The sequence below is a fragment of the Diabrotica undecimpunctata genome, chromosome 9 (genome assembly GCF_040954645.1).
Source record: "Diabrotica undecimpunctata isolate CICGRU chromosome 9, icDiaUnde3, whole genome shotgun sequence".
Lineage (NCBI taxonomy): Eukaryota > Metazoa > Arthropoda > Insecta > Coleoptera > Chrysomelidae > Diabrotica > Diabrotica undecimpunctata.
In genome coordinates, this window is record NC_092811.1 from 116,899,545 (window position 1) to 116,921,043 (window position 21,499).

A 21,499-nucleotide genomic window follows, 5' to 3' on the forward strand; every position below is an offset into this window, starting at 1 on the left:
CTTGTAGCAGTATATTATGCTACAGCAATGTGAAGAATCATTCCGTAGTGGATATAAAAAACAAATACAGTGATATAAGATAAATTCATATTAAAAACAAAGGAGAATAGGCAACGGTATGACATACCGCATGTCAGAGTCTACGTCCTGAAACATCTACGTCAGTAGTTAAGGGTTAAATATGATAATGAAATTCTATTTTTTCTAACTTCTTCATTATATTTATAACTCATTGGATAAGTAATAAGTATGTCCAGCTAAAGCACTATCGATAGTTTGCTTATTTTTTCTAACCTTTTTAAATCTAAGCAATAATTGTTTAAATGTTCTTTCGAACATTCATGTTTTTTGACACTAGCTGATAAATTTTTCAAATCTGAATATCCTTGACTCGCCCAAACATTTTGCTCCAAATTTGAAAGCAGTATACAAAGCCAACAAAAAAGTGAATTTTTAAAATAACTAACGCATAACCATTTATGGTTTTCATACCGTATTGTTTTAAACGATCTCGAAAATGGTCAATAGACAAACGCTGAGTTAAGGAATAATCCTTGTCTTCTCATATCCTTTTCCCTCTCCGGCGTCGGATTGGTTTTACAGTTCTTCCTTTAGCCATTTTTCAATGCATTTCTATTTGTGGCCATCGTCTTAAATTCTTCAATAGTTTTCCCTTTATTCCTTTCTATTTCTTTGATCTGGTCTATCCATTTTCTTCTGGTTCGCCCCCTTCTCTTTTTCCTTCTAAATTGAGAAGAAGTTTTCCCTTTATCCCTTTCTATTTCTTCGATCTGGTCGATCCATTTCCTTTTGGTTCTTCTCCTTCTACTTCTTAATTTAGACGGAAACAGAGAAGGAGAAGATCCTCGAGCCCAAATTGAAATAAACAAACAAATGCGTAACAAAACATTGATATTATTATGTTCACATTAACATTGACTTGGACATAATAAAAGGGGTAACTGTTTACAAACGTGAAAATGACATTGGACGATAACAACAAATACTGTGATTAAATGCAACTAGATCAGACACTGTTACATATTATCCACTATATCCAAAGTAGTGCCACAAAAGCAATCTGGTTAGAGATACACTTGAAATAGATGTACCTATGTTACAGGATAATTAAAGTCGGTACTGGCTTTTTTCCGCAGTGAGATCGCTGGTGTACCTTTAAATTAGAACCTCTTAAGAAGCGCTTAGAACACATTCCGCATTTTAGAGGTTTCTCTTCTTCATGACTCTCCATGTGTATTAACAAATTATCCTTTCCTGAAACGGTTTCGGAACAAATTTTACATTTCAATTCTTTGACGTGAATTTGCATGTGTTTTCGCAAATTACCCCTTTGGGTATATTGCTTGGGACAATACTCGCAATTGAACAGTTTTTCTCTAGTATGCAATCGAATGTGAGTTCTTAAACAATTTTTACTTGAAAATCCTTTCGAACATATCTCACACTGATGAGGTATTTTCCCAGAATGAACTTGTGCGTGTGTTTTTAAACTGCTAATATTTATAAAACGTTTGCTACAAACTCTGCATTGATAAGGTTTTTCTCCAGTATGCGATCGCATATGGGTGTCCAAATGACTTACCAGAGAAAACTGCTTATAACAAAATCTGCAACTGAGCGTTTTTTCTCCAGAATGAAATTGCATATGGCTGTTTAAATTAGTTGCTTGTGAAAATTGTTTAGAGCAAATTCGGCAACTATAAGGTTTCTCCCCAGTGTGCATTCTAATATGATTTTTTAAATGACATGCTTGTAAAAATTTCTTGGAACACATTTTACACTGGAAAGGTCTTTCTCCGGTATGCAATCGCATGTGGATTTTTAAACCGCTTCTAAGACAAAACCCCTTAGTGCAAATTTCACATCTAAAAGGTCTCTCTCCTGTGTGCCATCGCATATGGACTTGTAAATGAGAATTTGACACGAATCGCTTGAAACAAAGTTTACATTGGAAACAATTTTCTCCAGTATGATATTTCATATGATTGTTTAAGAGCCTTGGATCTGAAAACTGCTTGCAACAAATGTCACATCCAAAGGCCTTTCCTATACCTAAGTTCTGGTTACTGTGTTGTCTATCTTCATCGTTGAACATTCCGTATGAATCATTTTGTATATCTACCTCTAAGAAACCTAAAAAGAAATGATATATTAATTTACATTATGCAGTACAGTAAAAGCTCCTTATTCGCGTTGTCATTATTCGCGAATTGAAAAAATGGGATCCAATTCCTATATTCGCGGCCTAAGATAACTTTATTCGCGGATCGAATCGGTACATACATATACCTACCTAAATAAAAAGCATTCGGAATTCCTTGTCAACACGTCAGCAAGTAAGCCGCCTTCGCCGCGGTAGGTGTTTTTGAGAATGTAAACAAACAGAATGGTTAGGTAAAATAAATTAAATTCTCCACGATTGGACGTTCCGTCCTTTGGTAAGAGCCGCATTGAGTGTTTTACTTTCCCATTCCTTACAAAAATTGTGATAGAGTAACACGCCTCTTCTGCTGTCTTCTTAATTTATAATGTCGACTAAAAAAAATGAAAAACGAGTTTCGATGCGAAAAAAATCAGTTATCACTTAGAAATGCTTGATCATTTACGCCTTGGAGAGCCATTTGCATCCATATCACGTCCATTCAATGTTAAAGAATCAACTATACGATCGATAAAAAAATCCGAAGATAAAATAAGGTCGTCTGTTCAACTTCACTGTCAGCAAAAATTAACGTGATCCAGCAATAAAAAAAAATGGAAGTGACGTTGTCATTATGGATCGAAAACCGCAACCAAAAAAGAGTGCCTCTGGGTGGTCCAATGGTCCGAGAAAAGGCAAAGCGTCTTTAAGCACATTTTAAAGAACCTGATGGTAGTGGTGGTGGTGAATATACAGCTGGTTTCTAAAAAAACTGATACGACTCTTAGTAAGATTTGTTCATTTTGAGCAGTGTATTTTATTAATCTGACATTATATTTATTATGACAGACAAATAATAAAATAAACAAACAACAAACAATTGACTACATAATATATTAATTCCTAAATTGTAATAATTATTAAGGTCTATTGATATTATTTTTATTATTAATAAGGAATAAAAGAAACGACTTAAGGCTGTTTTATCGGTGCACCAAAACCTAAGGACAGTATTTTCTCTTATTTACCGACAAAATGTCTCGAAATTGGACACGTTATTCGAAATTATGTTGCCTTTAAACTGATGGTTTTATTTTTTTGAAACTTCTGTTGAAAAATTGGATTATACTGTTTAACGTTCTATTATAACCAAACTTTTTACGCCCCCATTACTTGGAAGAGTTTTTCTTCTGTAATCGTTGATTTTTTTTTTTTTCATCTTTCTGTGCCCAGTAATAATCGAGAAAACGTGTTCCAACTTTGAAGAAAATTGCTAAAAAATACTCAAATCTAATAGTGAAACTTGTTACTCATCATTGGCGCTTAGTTTCATCGTTATCGCCTTCGTGACGTCAAATCTCATGAACGTACGGTCAGTTAGTTCGCTTGAATCAGAATCCATTTTCAGTTATTCATTCTTGTATTTTCTTCATCAACTTGCTTACTGTTTACAGTTTACAGTATTCTTAGTTATTTTGAAAACATTGAAATTCTTTAGTTTACGGGTATGTTTAAGTAATATATTATTAGTTTAGTGGTATAAGTTACAAGTTCTTTAGTTTACGCGTATTTTTAAGTATTACATTAGTTTAGTGATATAAGTTTTAAGTGACAAGATAAGAAATGAGTCCCAGTAAACGTCGTAGGCCAAGGAAAAGGAGAGGAATTACACTACAGTAAGGACAGCTAGCAATAGCTCAGAAAAAATATTGCTACTTTATTGTTTGGACACCTGTGGGTTTCATTGTTGATAAGGTACGTATTTATATTAGTGTATAAACAAACGTATGAAAAACTTTTTTTTTCATGTCAGAATTTTTAGAATATTCAAACAATATTTTTGTGATTACTATTATTATTATTTATATATCATTATTTATCGTATACTTAATACTGATACCTGCACATACTAAACTACACCAGGTAATTTAAATATTTTCTAATTAAATATAGATAAAGCAGGACTAAAGCAGGGAGATGGGCTGGCACCAACATTGTTTAACCTGGCACTGGAGTATGCGGTTAGGCAAATGCAAACTGGACGAGAAAACCTACTGACCAATAAAACGGTTCAACTGGCTGCCTACGCCGATGATATTAATATTATGAGTAGAACATCAACAGGAGCACAGGAAGCATACGCAGAGTTAAAAACACAAACGAAAAGGCTAGGTCTGGAAATTAACACAGAAAAAACAAAAATAATGGTACAGACGAGAAGAAATATAATCCCACAAAACATTATGCATGAAGATGACATTGAAACGGTTGGAAAGTTTACATACCTGGGAGTAGAAATATATGCCGATGGAGCAGAGGATGGAGAAATACGAAAAAGGATAACGCAGGCAAACAAAGCTTATTTTGCCCTCTCCCATATATTTCGGTCTAAAAGTGTCCACCGAAATACAAAGATGAGAATCTATAAAACTTTAATTCGGCCAATAGCATGTTATGGCAGCGAAGCAGGGGTCCTGAAAGAAACATCCAAAAACAAACTCGACACATTCGAAAGAAAAGTACTGAGGAGAATACTAGGACCTGTGAGGGAAAACGGAATCTTCAGAATTCGATATAACAACGAGCTCTATCAACTGTATAAGGAAACACCCCTGTCAGACTTCATTAGAATACAAAGATTGCAATGGACCGGACATGTGATACGAATGGGAGAGGATAGGCTACCAAAACGAGCACTGAACGCCAGAATGCAGGGAAAGAGACCAGTTGGAACGCCAAGAAAGCGCTGGGAAGACACAGTAAGCAGCGACGCACAAGCACTTTTAGGAGTCCGTGTATGGAGAAGAGCAGCCACAGACAGACAAGGGTGGAGGCAAAAAATAAAGGAGGCCAAGGCTCATTTTGGGCTGTAGTGCCGTAGAAGAAGAAGAATTAAATATAGAAGCCGAGCTGGAATTTTGGTAGCAAATATTGCCAAAATTGAAAAATTTTTATATTGAAAATATGTTGCCACATATTTTAAGTAGATAAATAACAAAAGTATTTTCAGATTACTTTCTTCTTCAGAATAAAATACAAAACAGGGTGTTTTAAAATAAGACAGAAAATTATACTACTATCCACGATTTGTGTCTTATTCATCAATTGGATACTTTTCAGCTGTTTTGGGTATATTTGCTGTACTGTGAAACTTGTGTATAAATAATTACGTAGAAAGCTGGTTTTTTAATAAATAAAAACTGTAATATTGTCAAGTTGGTAAGTATAAGAGTTAGTTTTGCTATACTTATCAACAGTTTTGCATTTAAAGATAGTGTGGTATTTATAGAGGGGGTAGTTTTGTTATGTCTCTGTGCAGGGACAAACGAACTTTATTTTAAAAAATTGTATGTGTATGTAATTTTTATGATTTGGACCTTTTGACTTAGGTACTCGTTACAAGTTATGGCACCTTTTTCATTTCAAGAAATGTGGAAAAATAAAAAGCCCCTTACCGAACAGGAACTTTTGTACTATTTAGAAAATGATGAGTTGGATGTTCCGTTGTTGTCTGACGAAGAGTCTAACAATGACAAAGACACAACTGTCAAAGATAACATTTTTTCAGTCCTGGTTGCAGACGCTCTTGCATTAGGAATCAACAAAAACAAGATAATTGATCTTATGGCATTTCGCGAAAGTGTAGCAGAGCATCTAATACTATTTAATAATATTTCTAAGAGAAAAAGGCCAAGTGACGCCAAGATTCGAGAGTTCAAGCAAAAAAAGTGTAAACAAGACCTTTTGTAGCCATGAGATATGACGGCTACAATCATACTCCCAATGTAGACGAACAAAAAGATAATTCTAGATGAAAATTGGAGGGGTGCAAAATTAAGACTCATACTTTGGTCCAAATGTGAAATTCAGCTGTGTCTGATGAAGGGAAGCAATCGTTTCTCAAAATTTCATTCAAAATAAAATTTGTTTTATTATTTGTATGTGAATAAATATCGTAAAGCAGTAAATAAAGTTTTGTATTATTTTGATTCACTAAGACACAATGTCCCTTCAGATGGAAATTACAAAAAACTACTAAAGATTATGAAAATGGTACTTTTACGAATAATAACCTTTTTTCCTAACCTAAATTTCGTTACAATTCTTGCTTTTAGTTCTTTCCTAGCATGTGGAGCCATTTTTTGGGGTTGAACAGAATAAGTTATTTGACAAATTTTAAGATTTGGCAGTGGCAATGACAGTATGTAAATTATAAGTATTTATCCTTCAAAATACACTGCTCAATTTTCTACAAAATACGCTGTAAGAGTCGTATCAGTTTTTTTAGGAACCAGCTGTACAGTGGAGGATTTCAAGCATTGGAAGGTTGATTCAATAAATCTAAGGTGCGACAATCACTGTATAGCATTAAAATCGTTAAAAAAGCTGCATCTGCAGACACTTCTGCAGCAGAAAGATAACCAGAAGAATTTCTGATCCTGGTAGCTGGTGGAGAATATACACCTGAGCAAGTATTTAATGCAGATGAAACTGCACTGTTTTAGAAGAGAATACCAAATAAAACAAAAAGCGAAAAGTTTGTCGCTGGATTTAAGGCAGCAAATGATAGAGTTCATTGATGCTTTGTTCTAATGCATCTGGAAATTGTGTTATTGAACCATTGATGCCTTATAGATCTCTAAATCCTCGTGCGTTAAAAAATCAAAACAAAGACGACCTGCCAGTGTTTTGGCGTGCTAATAAGAAAGCGTGGGTTACAAGCGTTATTTTTTGTGACTAGTTCCGGAATTGTTTTGTTTCTGAAGTTGAAAATCAAGTTGAAAATAAAAATGACATTTTTACCCCCAATAAGATAACTTTGCTTCAACCTATGGACCAAGGAATAATCCAGGCCTTTAAGTTCTATTACATTAGACGAACCTTCAAAATGATACTGAATAATATGGAATGTGATCCTGATATGAATGTTACGGAATGCTGGAATAGACGACATAGCAAAATGCATCGTAAACCTAAAAGAATCATTGACTGAAGCCATACACATTGAAATCATGCTGGAAAAAACTGTGGAATGTTCTTCCTTCGAAAAATGATGAAGAATTTGTGCAAGTTCAAACTTTAACTGCAAACATTGCCGAAATTGCGAGTGAAGTAGGACGAGATGGGTTCCAATAGATAGAATCAAGTGACACTCAGGAGTTGCTTGAATCGCTAGATGAAGTTTAGAGTGAAACCGACTTAAAGGAAATGTTAAATTTACAACCCATTGAAGAAGAGGCTTCAAAAGCACTGAAAACGTGACTGCCAAGCAAGAGAAAATTACAAAATTCTTTAAACCATTGCCTAAACCTGAAGATAATATGTAATTAATCAATATGTATGATCAAAAACTTCAATTAAACTGATTTTTTTATGTATTTGCACCTGGGAGCGTATCCCCTATAACCCCATATAGATTACCATTCCATATTCATGGTTTCTGTTTTCGCGGCATATTTACATAACATATACCCCGCAGATAAAGAGCTTCTACTGTATAAGCAAACATACGAAAAATTTACTATTTGTACTTGGGAATGAACCACAATATTAGTTTAAAATAGAGATGCCACGAATAGTGATTTGGCTGAATACCGAATACTCGGCAAACGATGTGTACATTACGATTGTTTCATTGCGTTGAGTGCAACAGTGACGTGGCAGGTATATTTGTTTGATTTGCATGTAGATTGTATCACGACGCGCATTATTTGTTCAACATATTCAAGATACTTTGTTGTTTTAGATGTTTACGGTACAGAAAGAATTCCCAATACGTTTGATCTAAACTGAGTGGTAATAACATCGATTTAATTGTTGAAAATCATACCTGCATACTGAGAAAAATCTGCAGTTTCTACCAAAAGTTGTTTTGTTAAAGTTAAAGCGTTCTAATCTGAAACAGGCCATTCACGTTCCGATTTTTAGTCCGACTAGTGGTCCAACTTCCGCAGTTGGATCTGAAATCGGACCGTGAGTGGGCTGGTTTAATTAGTTGGACAACTAGTGGTACAAGTCAGAGGAACGACTTGAAGGTCCGACTTCCGACTGGCGACGAAGTGGGAGCGTGAATGATGAAGTTGGAACTTGGAAGTCGGATCACAGGTCGGATCGAAAATGTTCTCCGGCACCTGTTACGTATGAGATTTCTATGAATTACTTTACGCAAAGATCCCTAGTTCGCAAATATTTAATAGAAAATAAACTTTCAATTGCACGAAAATTACCCCTATTAAAATAAACGATTTCATCATCATCTACTTTTTGTTAGGGCAAATCATTTTCCTTTCTGTAGATTTATTTCGGACACTCCCACATAGGTACAATTTCCAACACTCCGGATTGGCTACAGAAGAATTATCAACAAACAACGAAAATTAACTCATAGTTTTACTGAAATTAGAAGTAACTGTTTCTTTATATTGTTCTGAAGTTATTTTCTTGTGGCATCTTATGCAAATTTACTATTTTAATTGGAAATAAACCTGAATATTAGTTAAAAATTAAATTTATTTGACGTTTCGACTTCCACTTCGGAATATTTTTATAACGATTTCCGAAGTAGAAATCCAAACGTCAAATACATTTAATTTCTAACTCATATTGTGGCTTATTCCCAATTAAAATAGTAAATTTACTACAAGATCACTTTGTAACTGATATTTCCTCCCTGTATACAATTTGCTTACAACATCAGCTCCAAACAAAATCTCAATTGGTGCTGTCTGTCCGACATTGCTGAACAAAGATCCCTAGTTCGCAAATAAATAATTGAAAATAACTTTCAATTGCACGGAAAATTATTATAGCCCTGCAAGTTTCTAGTATCACCTTTCCTAATAGTTGTGGAGATATTTAACAGCTGAACTTCAGATCCTCAAATGACCTTCCAGTGGCCAGAAAGCGTAAAGTTGCTACAAGGCGTTGTTCAGTACTGACACATACACACATGACGGTATCTTTTTTGGAAGTGAGTAGACCAACTTTTCTCCAGCAACAGCGAAAATGTGAAGTTGTCTATTCTGCAATAGACCGCAAGTCGGAACGTGAATGCCCAGCTTAAGAAATATGCGAAAATTGGTGCAGTTTTGCTATTTTCTTTTTCGTTTTTTTTTTTTTGCTCAAAAGCAAGTACCATCAAATATCAATAAACGATAAGCTCCGTCTGATTTGGAATATTTACCAGTGCCGTACCTACTTTCCTAATTCTTTAATTTTTAATTTGACGATTATTATGGAGTGTGTTGTTTGAAAAAATAATAAATAACAGACCACATATAACATGTGATTTCGCCAGAGGGCTATGCACAGGGATTGTTCGAATCTTAGTGCTATGAGTTAAAAGTTATTGCTCCTAATGTGTTGAAGGTTACAAGAGTAATGGTGAAATATCATTGAGTGTTGAGGAAGATTTAATTAGTGAAATTATGGATAGAGAGAGAGAAGAGCTTCAAATATTGTAGTTTTTAATGTAAATGAGTCCAAATTGAAGACCCAACAGGAGAGAAATGCTGAAGACTTAACTATGGTAAATGACATATTGGAAAATTTTGATACCGACAGAGAGAGCATTAAAGTTTTTAGGCTTGGAAAATTTGCAACATTGAAAACTTGACCGATTAAAATTATACTACCATCTAAAGAAAATGTTAGTGCTGTAAAAATAAACAACTGATTAAAGAAGGAGGTATCAAGATCTTTGGTGATCAAACCAACCAGCAACGTGAGTATTATAAAAAGCAGAAAATGAACTACAAAATCTTATTAACTTGAGTGACCATAGCAAAATTATTAAATATATTAATAATAGACCCACAATTGTCAACAAAAATAATATAAATAATCAGAAAAACTGAAAATTGCACCTAATATACAACTTAATACAGATTTTAAAAGTGACTACCAATATTCTGTTGTAAAAAAGTATATCCTTGACAAAAATTATTGGTGCGTTATTTTAAAAGTTACTTTTTTAACATCAACCTGGTACATAGGATGTATATATCATTCCTCTTCATTGGAAGAATTGGATGGCATTTTTGATCTTACAGTTTCAATTTAGATCAATTGTCAAGAACTTTTTATGTCAGAAAAATAAATGATAAATAAATTATACAGAACCTACTAGAGTGACGAATGTATTAAAAACACTCATAGATTATGTTCTTAGCTGGTTATCTAGTATATCTATGCCAGTTTAACTTAAAGCTACCATGGTTTAATAATGAAGTTTACTCTCTTATAAAATTACGGGATAATGCTTATAGAACTTTTAAAACATCACTTGAATGAACCATTTAAAAAGGAGTTGTGGAGTAATTTTGAAAGGTATCATAATCAAGTAGTGAGTATGTTAAAAGCTAGAAAAATCTTTATTATTTTAATAAAATAGATAGATTTAGACACAAGCCCAAATACTTAAATGTGGATAATGTTAAAGAATTTAGTGAACATTAAATCCAAAGGTTCACCTCAATATGTTCAATTTAAAACAGTTTATCAAAACATATTTCATAAGTTGTTTTCAAGCTTCTACAGCAACTCAAATGTTGACTTCGACATTGAAGCTTGATAGATATCAACTGGTAGAGCAGGCAGGATTCTGAAAGAGTTACAGTACAGCAGATCATCTTCTTACAGTCATAACGCTAATAGAGAAAGCCAATGAATATCACTTGAACTTATACATTGGTTTCATAGATTATGAAAAGGCATTCGACTCCATAGAACTTTGTTCAATAGAGAGAGCTATGAACAACTGCAGGATAGACTACCGATACAGAATGCTCATACATAGTATTTACAAGAAAGCTACAATGAAAATACAAATAGATGTGAAAACTAAAGCTATAGCAATCAACAGAGGTTGACAACCAGGGAGGTGTTATCTCAGCAAAGCTATTCACACTTGGACTAGAAGACATGTTCAAAGAGATTAACTGGGCAGATAAAGGAATAAATATTAATGGAGTCATTTGAGATACACTGATGACAGTGTAATATTTGCTACAAGTTTCAAAGAACTACAGACCATGATGACGCAACTATTTCAAGCTTCGGAAAAAGTAGGTCTTAAAATGAACTTGGAAAAAACAAAAATAATGACAAATACACCGAACATTAGAGAAATAACATTGAATGACATAAATTTAGAAACAGTAAGCGAATACATCTACCTGAGACAGATAATGAAAGTTAACAAAAAAAAACAAACTGCCCAAATTTCCAGAAGAATAAGGTTAGCGTTGTCAGGATTTGGAAAACTGAGTTGGATCTTGAAAAGCACTAAAATAGAACAATATTTGAAAACCAGAATTTACAATCAGTGTATCCTCCCTATACTCACATATGGTTCACAGACATGGACACTTAACAAGTTTAATATGGATAAAATAGTATAGGCATAAAGAGTGATGGCAAGATCAATGCTCGTGGTGAGACTTATAGACAAAAAAAAACAAACAAATGGATTAGAAGCAAAACCAAAGTAAAAGATGCAGAAGAACATGCTGCCAAATTAAAATGGAGCTTCGCAGGACATAATGCCTGACTGAAGGATAAAAAATGGAAACAAGAAATACAACAATGGAGACCATGGTTAGGAAAGAGATGCAGAGGAAGACAACAAATGAAATGGGCTGATGACATTAAGAAGATCGGAGGACACAACTGGAAGCAAGTGGCACAAAATAGAAAACACTGGATTGATTTGGAGGAGGCCTATGTCCAAAGTTTATGTTTGAACCAAAATTGTGTACTGTTTAATTATAGATGGGCAATTGTCAGAACAAAAGAACACTAATATTTGAACTGCATATAAATATGATTTAACCACTAGTTATTATTTAGTTACATTACATACCATGTTCACTGTTTTGGTTCTCTTCAGTATAATCTAGCATTCCATCTTTCAGAGTTGGTTCGGGTTTCACATCATCAAGTGATAATTCTGAGTTAATTTGGCTCAAGAAAATCTTGGAATCTCCAGAATCTTCAACATTTGCCTTACTGAAATCATCATCAGGCTTTTCTACCTTAAACTCACATTTGATCAAATCCGGAGTATCTTTATAATTTTCCCAGTCAGGTTCTATTTTACATTTTACATCGGATAATGAATCATTTTCATGTTTTATTTCCATTGTATTTATATAATAAAAATAATTGAATAAATAAATAAACAGACAAGTCTGAAGTTAGCGCTCTTAGCGCTGCTTTTAAAAATAGATTCTTCTGTTATGTTCCTTCTTTTTACTAAATGAGTTATTAGACGAGATAAAAAAATCAAGAAAATGTCCATATTATTATGTTTATAGTACCATTATCTTCGATAAAAATGTGTTTTGTATTCATCAATATCATTACTGCAATGTATAAAAATCAAAATCTTTCTGTGAAAATAGGTACCCGCCCAAAATACAAGTTCACTATAGTCTATAATAATAAAAAAGAAAGGTTTTTGTAGCTTTGACTAATAACATTTAAGAGGGGAATCTGTATAATAATTAAATATAGTTATTGCAAAAGTCTGTTTTGTCTTCAGTAAGAATTAATAACAATGTGGACAAACAATTTTAATTTCTATACATTTTTTTATTATTTGTAAAGTACCTATGTGAACTTTCGTTCTATTTAGTTTGAATCAGTATTTTGTATTATGCACTTTATGGAACAATTACAATCATTTCAAAGTGAGTGCATGTAACTGTAGATATGCAAGAAGTCAGTTTTACAATCAGACACATTTGCGACTGCACGGCAATAAATAATTGATACAAAACAAAACGACAGATGTGAAGAACAGGTCTAATAACCGAAATGGATAGAATATTATCAACACACGAAATAAGGATCAACAGGACCTGAAGATAAATGGTTTAAGAAATAAAACGGTAGGGATAGTATGGCTTAGAAATATAAACTTCCGCGTGGAGTTGTCTATCTCCCATCGGATAGGGCAATCCTAGGACCGGCGGATAAGTGGAAAATAAAATATCACCTACGAACCAAAACAGACGAAGGTATGGCAACCCTAAGAGAAGCATGAGATCACTATGTAGAAATATCAGAGAAACTGATAAGCTTCTAAACTAACTAAAACGGCGCTAACTAATACAGTCAATAATGTCATGATAGAAGGAAGTCTTTCAATTCAGTTCAACGAAAATAGGGGATTAAAACAGAGAGACCCCCCATCAACAGACTTATTCAACCTAGTACTAGAAGTTTGAAGTTGATGGATGCATTTAAAAAAATAGCGCAAATTGGAGTAAAAGCTATGAAGTAAAATTACAGGGCGAAAGAACTCAGTGAACTTGCTTATATTCACCCAGGAATTCAACATTCAAGAATTTTGAAACAAATATTATTTTTAGACCAAATATTAAACCCACAGTATGGGGAGATATTCAAATGAGGAGGTTTCAAGCAATACCGACTAAATCCACTTTTTACGAAAATTTTGTTAGTGACCAATATCGGTTCATTTCGTTAAATTACACCATATATAAAAATATATAAGAGCAAAAACGAATAAATCCTACTGAATTTTAAAGGCCGATTCACATTAGACGTTCAGGTCACGCTCCGCTCAAGTTCCGCTCACGATCAAGAATTGTGTACACTATTCACAGTAGGCGCTCAGGTGACGCTCCGCTCACGATCAAGAATTTCCTTATACTATTCAATTTGGCGGGACTCAGAGAATAGGCACAGTTCTTTGCATATATAAATTTGTTTAACATGTTTAAAGATTTTTCTAACAGTGATTTGGCTGTCATTGCTTTATGTTTGGACGAAGAAGAGCTTCAGTCAACCAATAAGCAGCCAAGAATATGGGTGCACAATATTTTAAAAACAAGGAAAACAAAAGGGTAGTTTTTTACCCTGTATAAAGGTCTCTATGACGATGAAACTAAATTTTTTCAGTACTTTTGAATGACAAAACATAAATTTTATTGTACCGTATTTTATGTACCGTATCAAAATACAGTCTATCTCCCTGATTCTACAATTCCTTACAGCAGCACACCAATTCAATCAACTGTCATCCATCGAGCTGCAAAAAATCGTACCTTCACCTGACTGTTACTAATTCACACTACCCTGCCGCTCCACTCCACTCAGATCAAGTCACGATCAAACTATTCTCCTGGAGAATCGCTGCTGTCAAAAGAGCGGGACGGAACGTGAGCGTTGTGTTTACTGTGAATAGCACCATTTAAGATGCGTGTAAGAATACTTGACCGAACCTTGAGCTGAGCGTGAGCGGAGCGTGACCTGAGCTATAATGTGAATCGGCCTTAATGGTGATATTCATGTTTGCATGCAAAACCGAATAAATCCATTTTTTGTTCAAAACTAAATAAATCCACAAATGCGCATTTCCTACTTTATCTTCTTATGCAAATGTTTCATTCGAACAATAGATGGTACTAGGGAGGTATTAGAGATATTTTGTCGTTGATTGATTCGCCTCTGCATGTTTACACATTGACTGGAGCGACCGCGTGTTTTTTGTTCAGTAAGAGCAGTAAGAGGTTGTCAGTAGTCTGTGAACTGGATGTGGCTAAGTGTATATTTTTTCTGGTTTAAACTGTTTTTAGCGAGTTTAATATACATAGTTCGATACAAGTTTCGGTAACAGATGTACTGTTAAATAAATAATATGGAAGAAGATTTTTTGGGTGAGCCAGTAGCTGTGGAAGAAGCCAATCGAGGAAGCAGAATAAGGGAAAAAGCCCCGAAAAAGCTAAGAGGGAAAGTTGAAAGGTAAGGTTATAAGGTACTTATAGATTAGTAGGTGTAGCTCATTTTGGGATAGAGGCAGGTTTTTCAAAAGGTTCTTTTATAAATTGTAGACTAGTAAATATTGTTTCTCTCTTTCCAGTAAAGTTATTAGTTGTTAAGTAATTGGATTTTTTGGTTTTTTTAAGGGGGTAGGCGTAAAATCTTGATCCAATGTTATTTAAATTTGTTCTTTTTTTTTTCGAATTCTGAGAAAACTAATAAATATTTTTGAAAAATTTAAACGCAGAATGAAAGTTTGCAGAATGTTTGTATTTGTATCAAAAAAGCATACGTTGCTTATTTTGCGTTATTTCTAATTCCTTTGAAAGTTTGTTAATCCTAAAAGTAACGGGTAAAATCATTTATTATTTATGTGTAATATCAAATCGGATCGAATCGAATATAATCGAATTTATAAGAAATATTCACTTCTGTCGGCACTCCGCAAGTGCCACGCTATCTTTTTTTCTTTTTTAACCTTATGTATTTTATTTTAGGTACCAAGATCCAGATCCAGACTTAAAGAAATTTAAGCGTCCTTGCTCACATGACAATAAAACATACCAATGCCAAAATGTTAAAACATCAGATATTAAGAATATAAGAAGTCAGCTGTATAGTGTACCTACCAGAAAAAAGCATTCAAGATGTGAAACTTTGCCATATGATAAGCGTTTCCGGTACCGTAAGAAAGAGATATGTTAAAGATAATCCCCGACAAAGAACAAGGGTAGCAAACTTCTTTTTAAAAATTAAGAAAACAAGATCAACAGGGGTAGTTAAAGTCTGCAGGGCTTTTTTCATGGCAGCAACCGGTGTTAAAAACTACAGATTGTTTACATTATGTAAGATTGTTGACTCAGGAGACTGTCCCAAAGAGCGAAGAGGAGGGGACCATATTTCAACAAAAAGTTTGGACAAGAGGAAGAAAGTACGCGAATTTGTTGGTAAATTGCGTGGCGTCGAAAGTCATTATAATCGAAAAAAATCTCGAAGAATCTATTTACCTGCCCATCTTAGTATTAGAAAGTTACAACGTATGTATAATAAACAGGCTGAAAGTCAGTACCAAGTTGGCTACCATATGTTTAGAAAGGTTTTTCTAACAAAATTTAACATTGGATTTTCGTCTCCAGCTTCTGATACCTGTTCCCAATGCACGCGTCTAAAGCATTTAATTAAATCGGAAAAAGACGAAAAAGAGAAAACCAATTATATGACTGAATATCGAGTTCATAAAAAAAGAGCAAAAGCATTTTACGAGCTTTCTAAACAAGAGCCAGAAAATTCCCTGACATTTTGCTTTGACCTGCAGCAGGTTCAACCCTTACCACGCACGCCAATTTCGGATGCATTTTATTCACACCAAATAAGCCTATATTCTTTTTGCTCTGTTGGTATGAACTCCAAAAATCCAACGTTTTATATTTGGACCGAAGATCAGGCTGGGAGGGGCGCCACAGAAGTGTCATCTGCTACAATGTTTTGGTTGTTAAAGTATTCTGATAATATCACAAAAGTTTGTATTACCTATCCAGTAAGAGGTCACAGTTTTATGCCAGCAGATAGAGTTTGTGGGCGACTTGAAAAAATATTTAGAAAGAATCCAACTACCTATTATATCTAAAGAAGAATATATCGGTCATTATGCACAAGTCGGAAGTGCAAAAGTCTTAGGACAAGACTGAAAAATTTTTGATATCAAGGAATTACAAAATTACCTTAACAAGATTGTTGGAATATCAGACTTAAAAAGAATCTGTCTGGAAAAGACACATATTCAAAAAACTAAAGAAATTAAAATTTTAATATCATGCTTTCAGCATTATCGATTTGAAGCCCAATCCGAACTTAGGCGCTCAATTTACAAAAAGGGAAAGTCTTTAAAAAATTTTTTGCTATCCGAAGTCAACCTGCGAAGTGCCATTCCACTAAAGAAGATAAAAAGTGTTCAACAACTTATGGAAAAACAATTTGGAAAGGAGTGGAAAAGTGACGAAAGTTTTTTGTGGTACACGAATCTTTTATGTGAAAATAATCAAGTGGTTGAACATACTGAGGAAGAAGAAGAGCTAAGAAATGATTGTGACTGTCTAGAAGAAGAGTTTGCACTTCATATTTAAATGCACTGTTGGATGTGCTATTAGTGTATCAAAATTTATATGTTTTTTTTTGTATTACTAATAAAAATAATACGTTTGTTAATTCTTGCTAATAAAGTTGTGAGCAAAATGAAATAAATCCAGTTATTTCAAGCAAAACCAAATAAATCCACTTTTGTTTAAATTTTCTTTTGCACTAAATATCACTTTTTTAAATTTATATTGTAGCAAAAGTTTTATTATGGCTTCTCGTACAGTATTTGCGAACAAGATAAAGAAAAAAATAATTACTTTTTGCGTCTCAGAAAAATCCTATTTTTCCAAAAATCGGTTTTAGTGGATTTATTCAGTTTTGCTTTAAACCTCCTCAAATGATGTGTTGTTTATAAGGCCTCATAGGTTAGAGTTATTGGGCACATTCCTGAGGAATATAAACAATTAAGAAGGGCCAATAAAATTGAATTAGCACAGATACTTTAACTGTTACAAAGGTTTAAAGCTTAGTAAGAACAAAAAAAGAATATCTAGAACTTGTATATGGCATATGTGAAAAATAATAGTTAAATTCTAGAATTTGTATGCATGTAGGTGAATTAGATGAATGGAAAGAAACGAATGGTATTGTGTGACAGAAAGACTGATCAAACTGATAGGAAAAAAATTATAAAATTGTTTTAAGACCAAATAATATGATGTACCTAAGCACCGAATGTTGTGCACTTCAGAAGAAAGAACAACACTAATACATGTGACAGAAAGTGCTTAGGTGGATGAGTAGGTGACAAGAAAGGTTACAATTTAGAATGAGTACATTAGGGGAAGTCTAGGGGTGGCATCATTTGATGCCAAAATGAGAGACCATAGATTAAGAAATACAGTGAAAAATGAAAAACAATGAATACATGTGATAAAGTTTGAAATTTTTGTTGTTAGTGTTTATTAGACAGTGACAACATAGTAAATATATAATAAAACAGAAAAAATCAATTTGTGCTAAGTCCATGGCCACAAAAACAAAGGTTGCTGTATTTAGTACGCTAAGAGTTGTACACTTTTGTGAATAGGTAGATAAAAAACAATACATTTTATATAAAGAACTTTATTGCCTAAATATATATAAATCAAACTTAGTAAGGAAGTTAGGTATGTACTAAACTAGCATACAAAATGAAAATAAATTATTATCATAATTGAAATAAATGGAAAGTGTTGAAACCATTAAAAATATTGTTTGAAAACACAACATTGAGAACATTTGAATGCATAACCAGATATAATACACAATTACTTTTTCTTTTCATCCTTCTTAGCATCCTTATCCTTTTCCTTCTCTTTATCTTTGTCCTTATCTTTGCTATCTTTCTTACTATCCTCCTTTTTTCCTTCTTCTGCATCTCTATTTGTTAGTTTGTTGTTAATAAGATTATGTAGAGCAACAATAGATCTAACTAAAGCTGCCAGATAAACAACTAACATTTGATCATTATTTTTAACATAAAACGATGTATTAAATGCATCCTGATTTATATCTGGTAAAAGATTAAATATATCTTGTAATTGATAGATGATTTGGTGATTAATTGGAAGTTGGTTAGCACAAACTTGTACTAAATAGTCCCTAATATCACGTAACTGTGAATGGAGACCTTTTAATCCTAAAAGCTGATTTGTTATTCTCTGAGACAAAGTGCCAACAGTTGTATCTTTAATATCTCTCAATAAGTGTTCAACACCAACTTCTTCTGCCTCTTCAGCTCCAATTTCACTAGGAACATGCTCAAATGTTTTAGAAGTAGGTGAACCATCATCATGTACTTCTTCTACAGCTTGATAAGCCTCAGTCGGTAAACCTAAATCTTTTGGTTTAGCATCTATAATAACTAGAACTGAATTTGGACAATATCTTCTGATTAACTCATTAATGGCAATATCATTTTGATGCAGTTTGGGGCCAGTATGGTACCAACCCACTACTCGTTCCCTAGCATTAACTTTTTTAAACATCCCATACATATTTTCTAAATAATCATGGTCCAAGAACCAAACAGATTTATCTTTGTCATCTTCATCAAAGGGAACTAAAAATAAAAAAAAAACGTTTTATATATTTGTTAATATTATAAAAGGTTTATCAAGTACCTGCAAAACTGTTAGAAACATCTAAAACTCCTTTAGCACGCCAACAACCAAGAAGAACACCAACAACACGCTTTTGATTGCCGATTTTGCCCATCCGATTAAAATGGTCTACTACACTTAGAAGGACCAAAGGATGGACTATTACTTTATTAGTTGTTAATTCTTGACTCGGCATTTTCAGTGTGTTCTAATAAAATATTTGTTCCCAATTAACTATTTTGCTAAATAAAAACAGTATGACACTTCAAAAATTTGCTGCTCATTCCGGTGACAGGACAGTTGAAATCTGTCAAATATGCAACGTGTCAAATGTCACCAATTCGTGTTTTCCGCGTTATTCAAAATCCATTTGATTTTTTTCATTTTGTGTATTTTATAATTAATTTTATGATTTTTTTCGGAAAAGTCTGTAATAAACTAGTTTTACTGTAGCCAGTTGACTTATTGTACATAATTTGTGGCTTTAATTAGAATAAAATCGGAAATAACTCCTGAACAGTTTAAAAAAACTGGTGTGTTAAATATCGTGAAATATACAAATAAGTAAATGAAATAAGCCAACAAAATTAAGAAAAACAAGTTCATTTGGTTATATTATTTGTAGAATCTCTCATGCAACTCATAATTTTCAATAATCACAGTCATAGTTGAATTCTTCAAATTAGAACAACTTCTGCCCATATCTTTTTATAAATTGTATCGCAAATAAAGTATTTTATTTAAATATACATAGGTAACAAAAAATTAAATCTGAAATTTTTAAACATTTTACTCCAAAGGATTTACTAATTTTAAAATCTAATCGTGAAGGAATGTTAAGTATTTGTAGTGTATAATTACTGACATTTAAAAATAGTTTTGACAGTTACTGCCGTTAATGTAACTGAATTCGTGTGTTTTCGTTTATGAAAACAATCCTGTAAAATATATTTATAAATTATTGTAGTGTATGGTGCTATTATTTATTGTTATATTTATGTAATCATTGTTTAAGTTTGGTTCTTTGATCTTCTTTTTAATAATACCAGTGTGTAGTGATAAAGGTATAACTTTTTACATGTTCCGATATTTTTTCTAACATTTTTAATCCTGTTTTACTAATTTTGTCATAAGCTAAAATTTACATTGTTAGATTAATTAAATTATAAATTATTCGAGTGGACAACAACGTATTAATCATTAATTAAGTATATTAAATTAAATTATGGTTCCCTATATTACAAAAGTGAGGTTACATTAACAGGTAGCTGTGTTATCCTAATATGGACTTTGTAAACAATAGAAAAAACTAATTTTTTTGGAAAGACAATATACAGACACGAGAATAAAATCCTATATTATCACTTAACTGCCTTTAAGAATCACGTTTAATAATAATAAATATAAGGACAACTATTTTTAGTAAATGACAAGTAAGTTTATATAAATTTAGAAAAGCCTATGTCTATGCAACACATTTTCCGCTAGTTAAGATGAACTTTTTCTTATTCATTTATCATTTATAACAGACTGTAAAGAAAATTGAATGTTATACTACTAGTAAAGTCTTGCTATATACCTAGTATTCTCGGATAGGTTCTTGTTGTACTCTTGTAATTGTAGATGTAATTTATTTTGTTTTATGCTCACAGCTCAAATTTTATCAATGATCAGAAGTAGTTTGTTGGTAGAGAAAAATAACTAAATATTCCAAAATTAATCACACACTCTTGAAAATGTAAGAAAATAGAGCTAAAATCATATTTTCTTTATACATTTGTCATAAAATATTTGAACAGATTCAATATAGTTTAATAATAAAAAAGGAATAGTATGTCTTATTTCTGTGACTAATTCTTTATTATTACTTATGACTAATTCTTCATGTTTCAACTGTAACAGCTGTTATTTATTCAGTTTTTTGTGTAACTGGACTTCTTGTATTATATCCTATGGAATATATCAGATATATGCTTGATATAAAGTTAAAATTTGGGAAAATGTCATTTATAATGGACTTAATGTTGGAAAATATGGTGTAATTTTAATTTCATAAGAAACACACACAAGAGAATGAAAATATTATGGATGATCATCTCTGCATTTAAGAAACTTATCATTGAAAAGAAAAAGTTTATGTACCTACTATATACTATATACTTTTTTTACTAATATTTTTGTCAATTTAAGAGCACTGTGTAAACTTATTTTTAAAGAATATTATCATTGTTTAAATAGGACTAGTTAGACAATTCTTATGGAACAAACATTTGACTTTTACTCTGCCGTCATGTAGCGGCCTTTAGTCATAAATTTAAAAAACTATTAA

General features: G+C 32.7%; 3 protein-coding genes across 7 annotated transcripts in view; 1 reads left to right on the forward strand and 2 right to left on the reverse strand.

Annotated features, from left to right (window-relative positions):
- Positions 1–895: 895 nt before the first annotated feature.
- On the reverse strand, positions 896–12,373 carry LOC140449903 (uncharacterized). Its single transcript, XM_072543319.1, has 2 exons — positions 12,024–12,373; positions 896–2,154 (listed from the first exon to the last, which is right to left on the reverse strand). The coding sequence occupies exons 1-2, from the start codon at positions 12,301–12,303 to the stop codon at positions 1,118–1,120; spliced, it is 1,317 nt and encodes a 438-aa protein (XP_072399420.1). The 5' UTR covers positions 12,304–12,373; the 3' UTR covers positions 896–1,117.
- Positions 12,374–18,135: 5,762 nt separating this feature from the next.
- Rpn8 (regulatory particle non-ATPase 8) lies at positions 18,136–19,479 on the reverse strand. Its single transcript, XM_072543320.1, has 2 exons — positions 19,192–19,479; positions 18,136–19,130 (listed from the first exon to the last, which is right to left on the reverse strand). Exons 1-2 carry the CDS (start codon positions 19,364–19,366, stop codon positions 18,337–18,339), a joined length of 969 nt encoding a protein of 322 aa, XP_072399421.1. The 5' UTR covers positions 19,367–19,479; the 3' UTR covers positions 18,136–18,336.
- Positions 19,480–20,050: 571 nt separating this feature from the next.
- CLIP-190 (Cytoplasmic linker protein 190) overlaps positions 20,051–21,499 on the forward strand; it is a 199,219-nt gene continuing 197,770 nt past the window's right edge. For 4 of the 5 annotated variants that reach the window (XM_072544143.1, XM_072544145.1, XM_072544147.1 and 1 more), the window contains exon 1: positions 20,051–20,234. The gene's annotated coding sequence lies outside the window, so the exon portion shown is untranslated. Of the gene's footprint in view, positions 20,235–20,305; positions 20,604–21,499 lie in introns of those variants that run through there. The other variant, XM_072544144.1, reaches the window with a different exon arrangement.

What these genes read in the sequence shown, in the direction of transcription:
- LOC140449903 (XM_072543319.1), bottom strand. Translation starts at nt 12,303, where the DNA reads ATGGAAATAAAACATGAAAATGATTCATTATCCGATGTAAAATGTAAA. An exon ending in GAACCAAAACAGTGAACATG is followed by an intron (nt 2,155 to 12,023) that starts GTATGTAATGTA and finishes ATTTCTTTTTAG; the next exon opens with GTTTCTTAGAGGTAGATATA.
- Rpn8 (XM_072543320.1), bottom strand. Translation starts at nt 19,366, where the DNA reads ATGCCGAGTCAAGAATTAACAACTAATAAAGTAATAGTCCATCCTTTG. An exon ending in TGTTTCTAACAGTTTTGCAG is followed by an intron (nt 19,131 to 19,191) that starts GTACTTGATAAA and finishes TTTTATTTTTAG; the next exon opens with TTCCCTTTGATGAAGATGAC.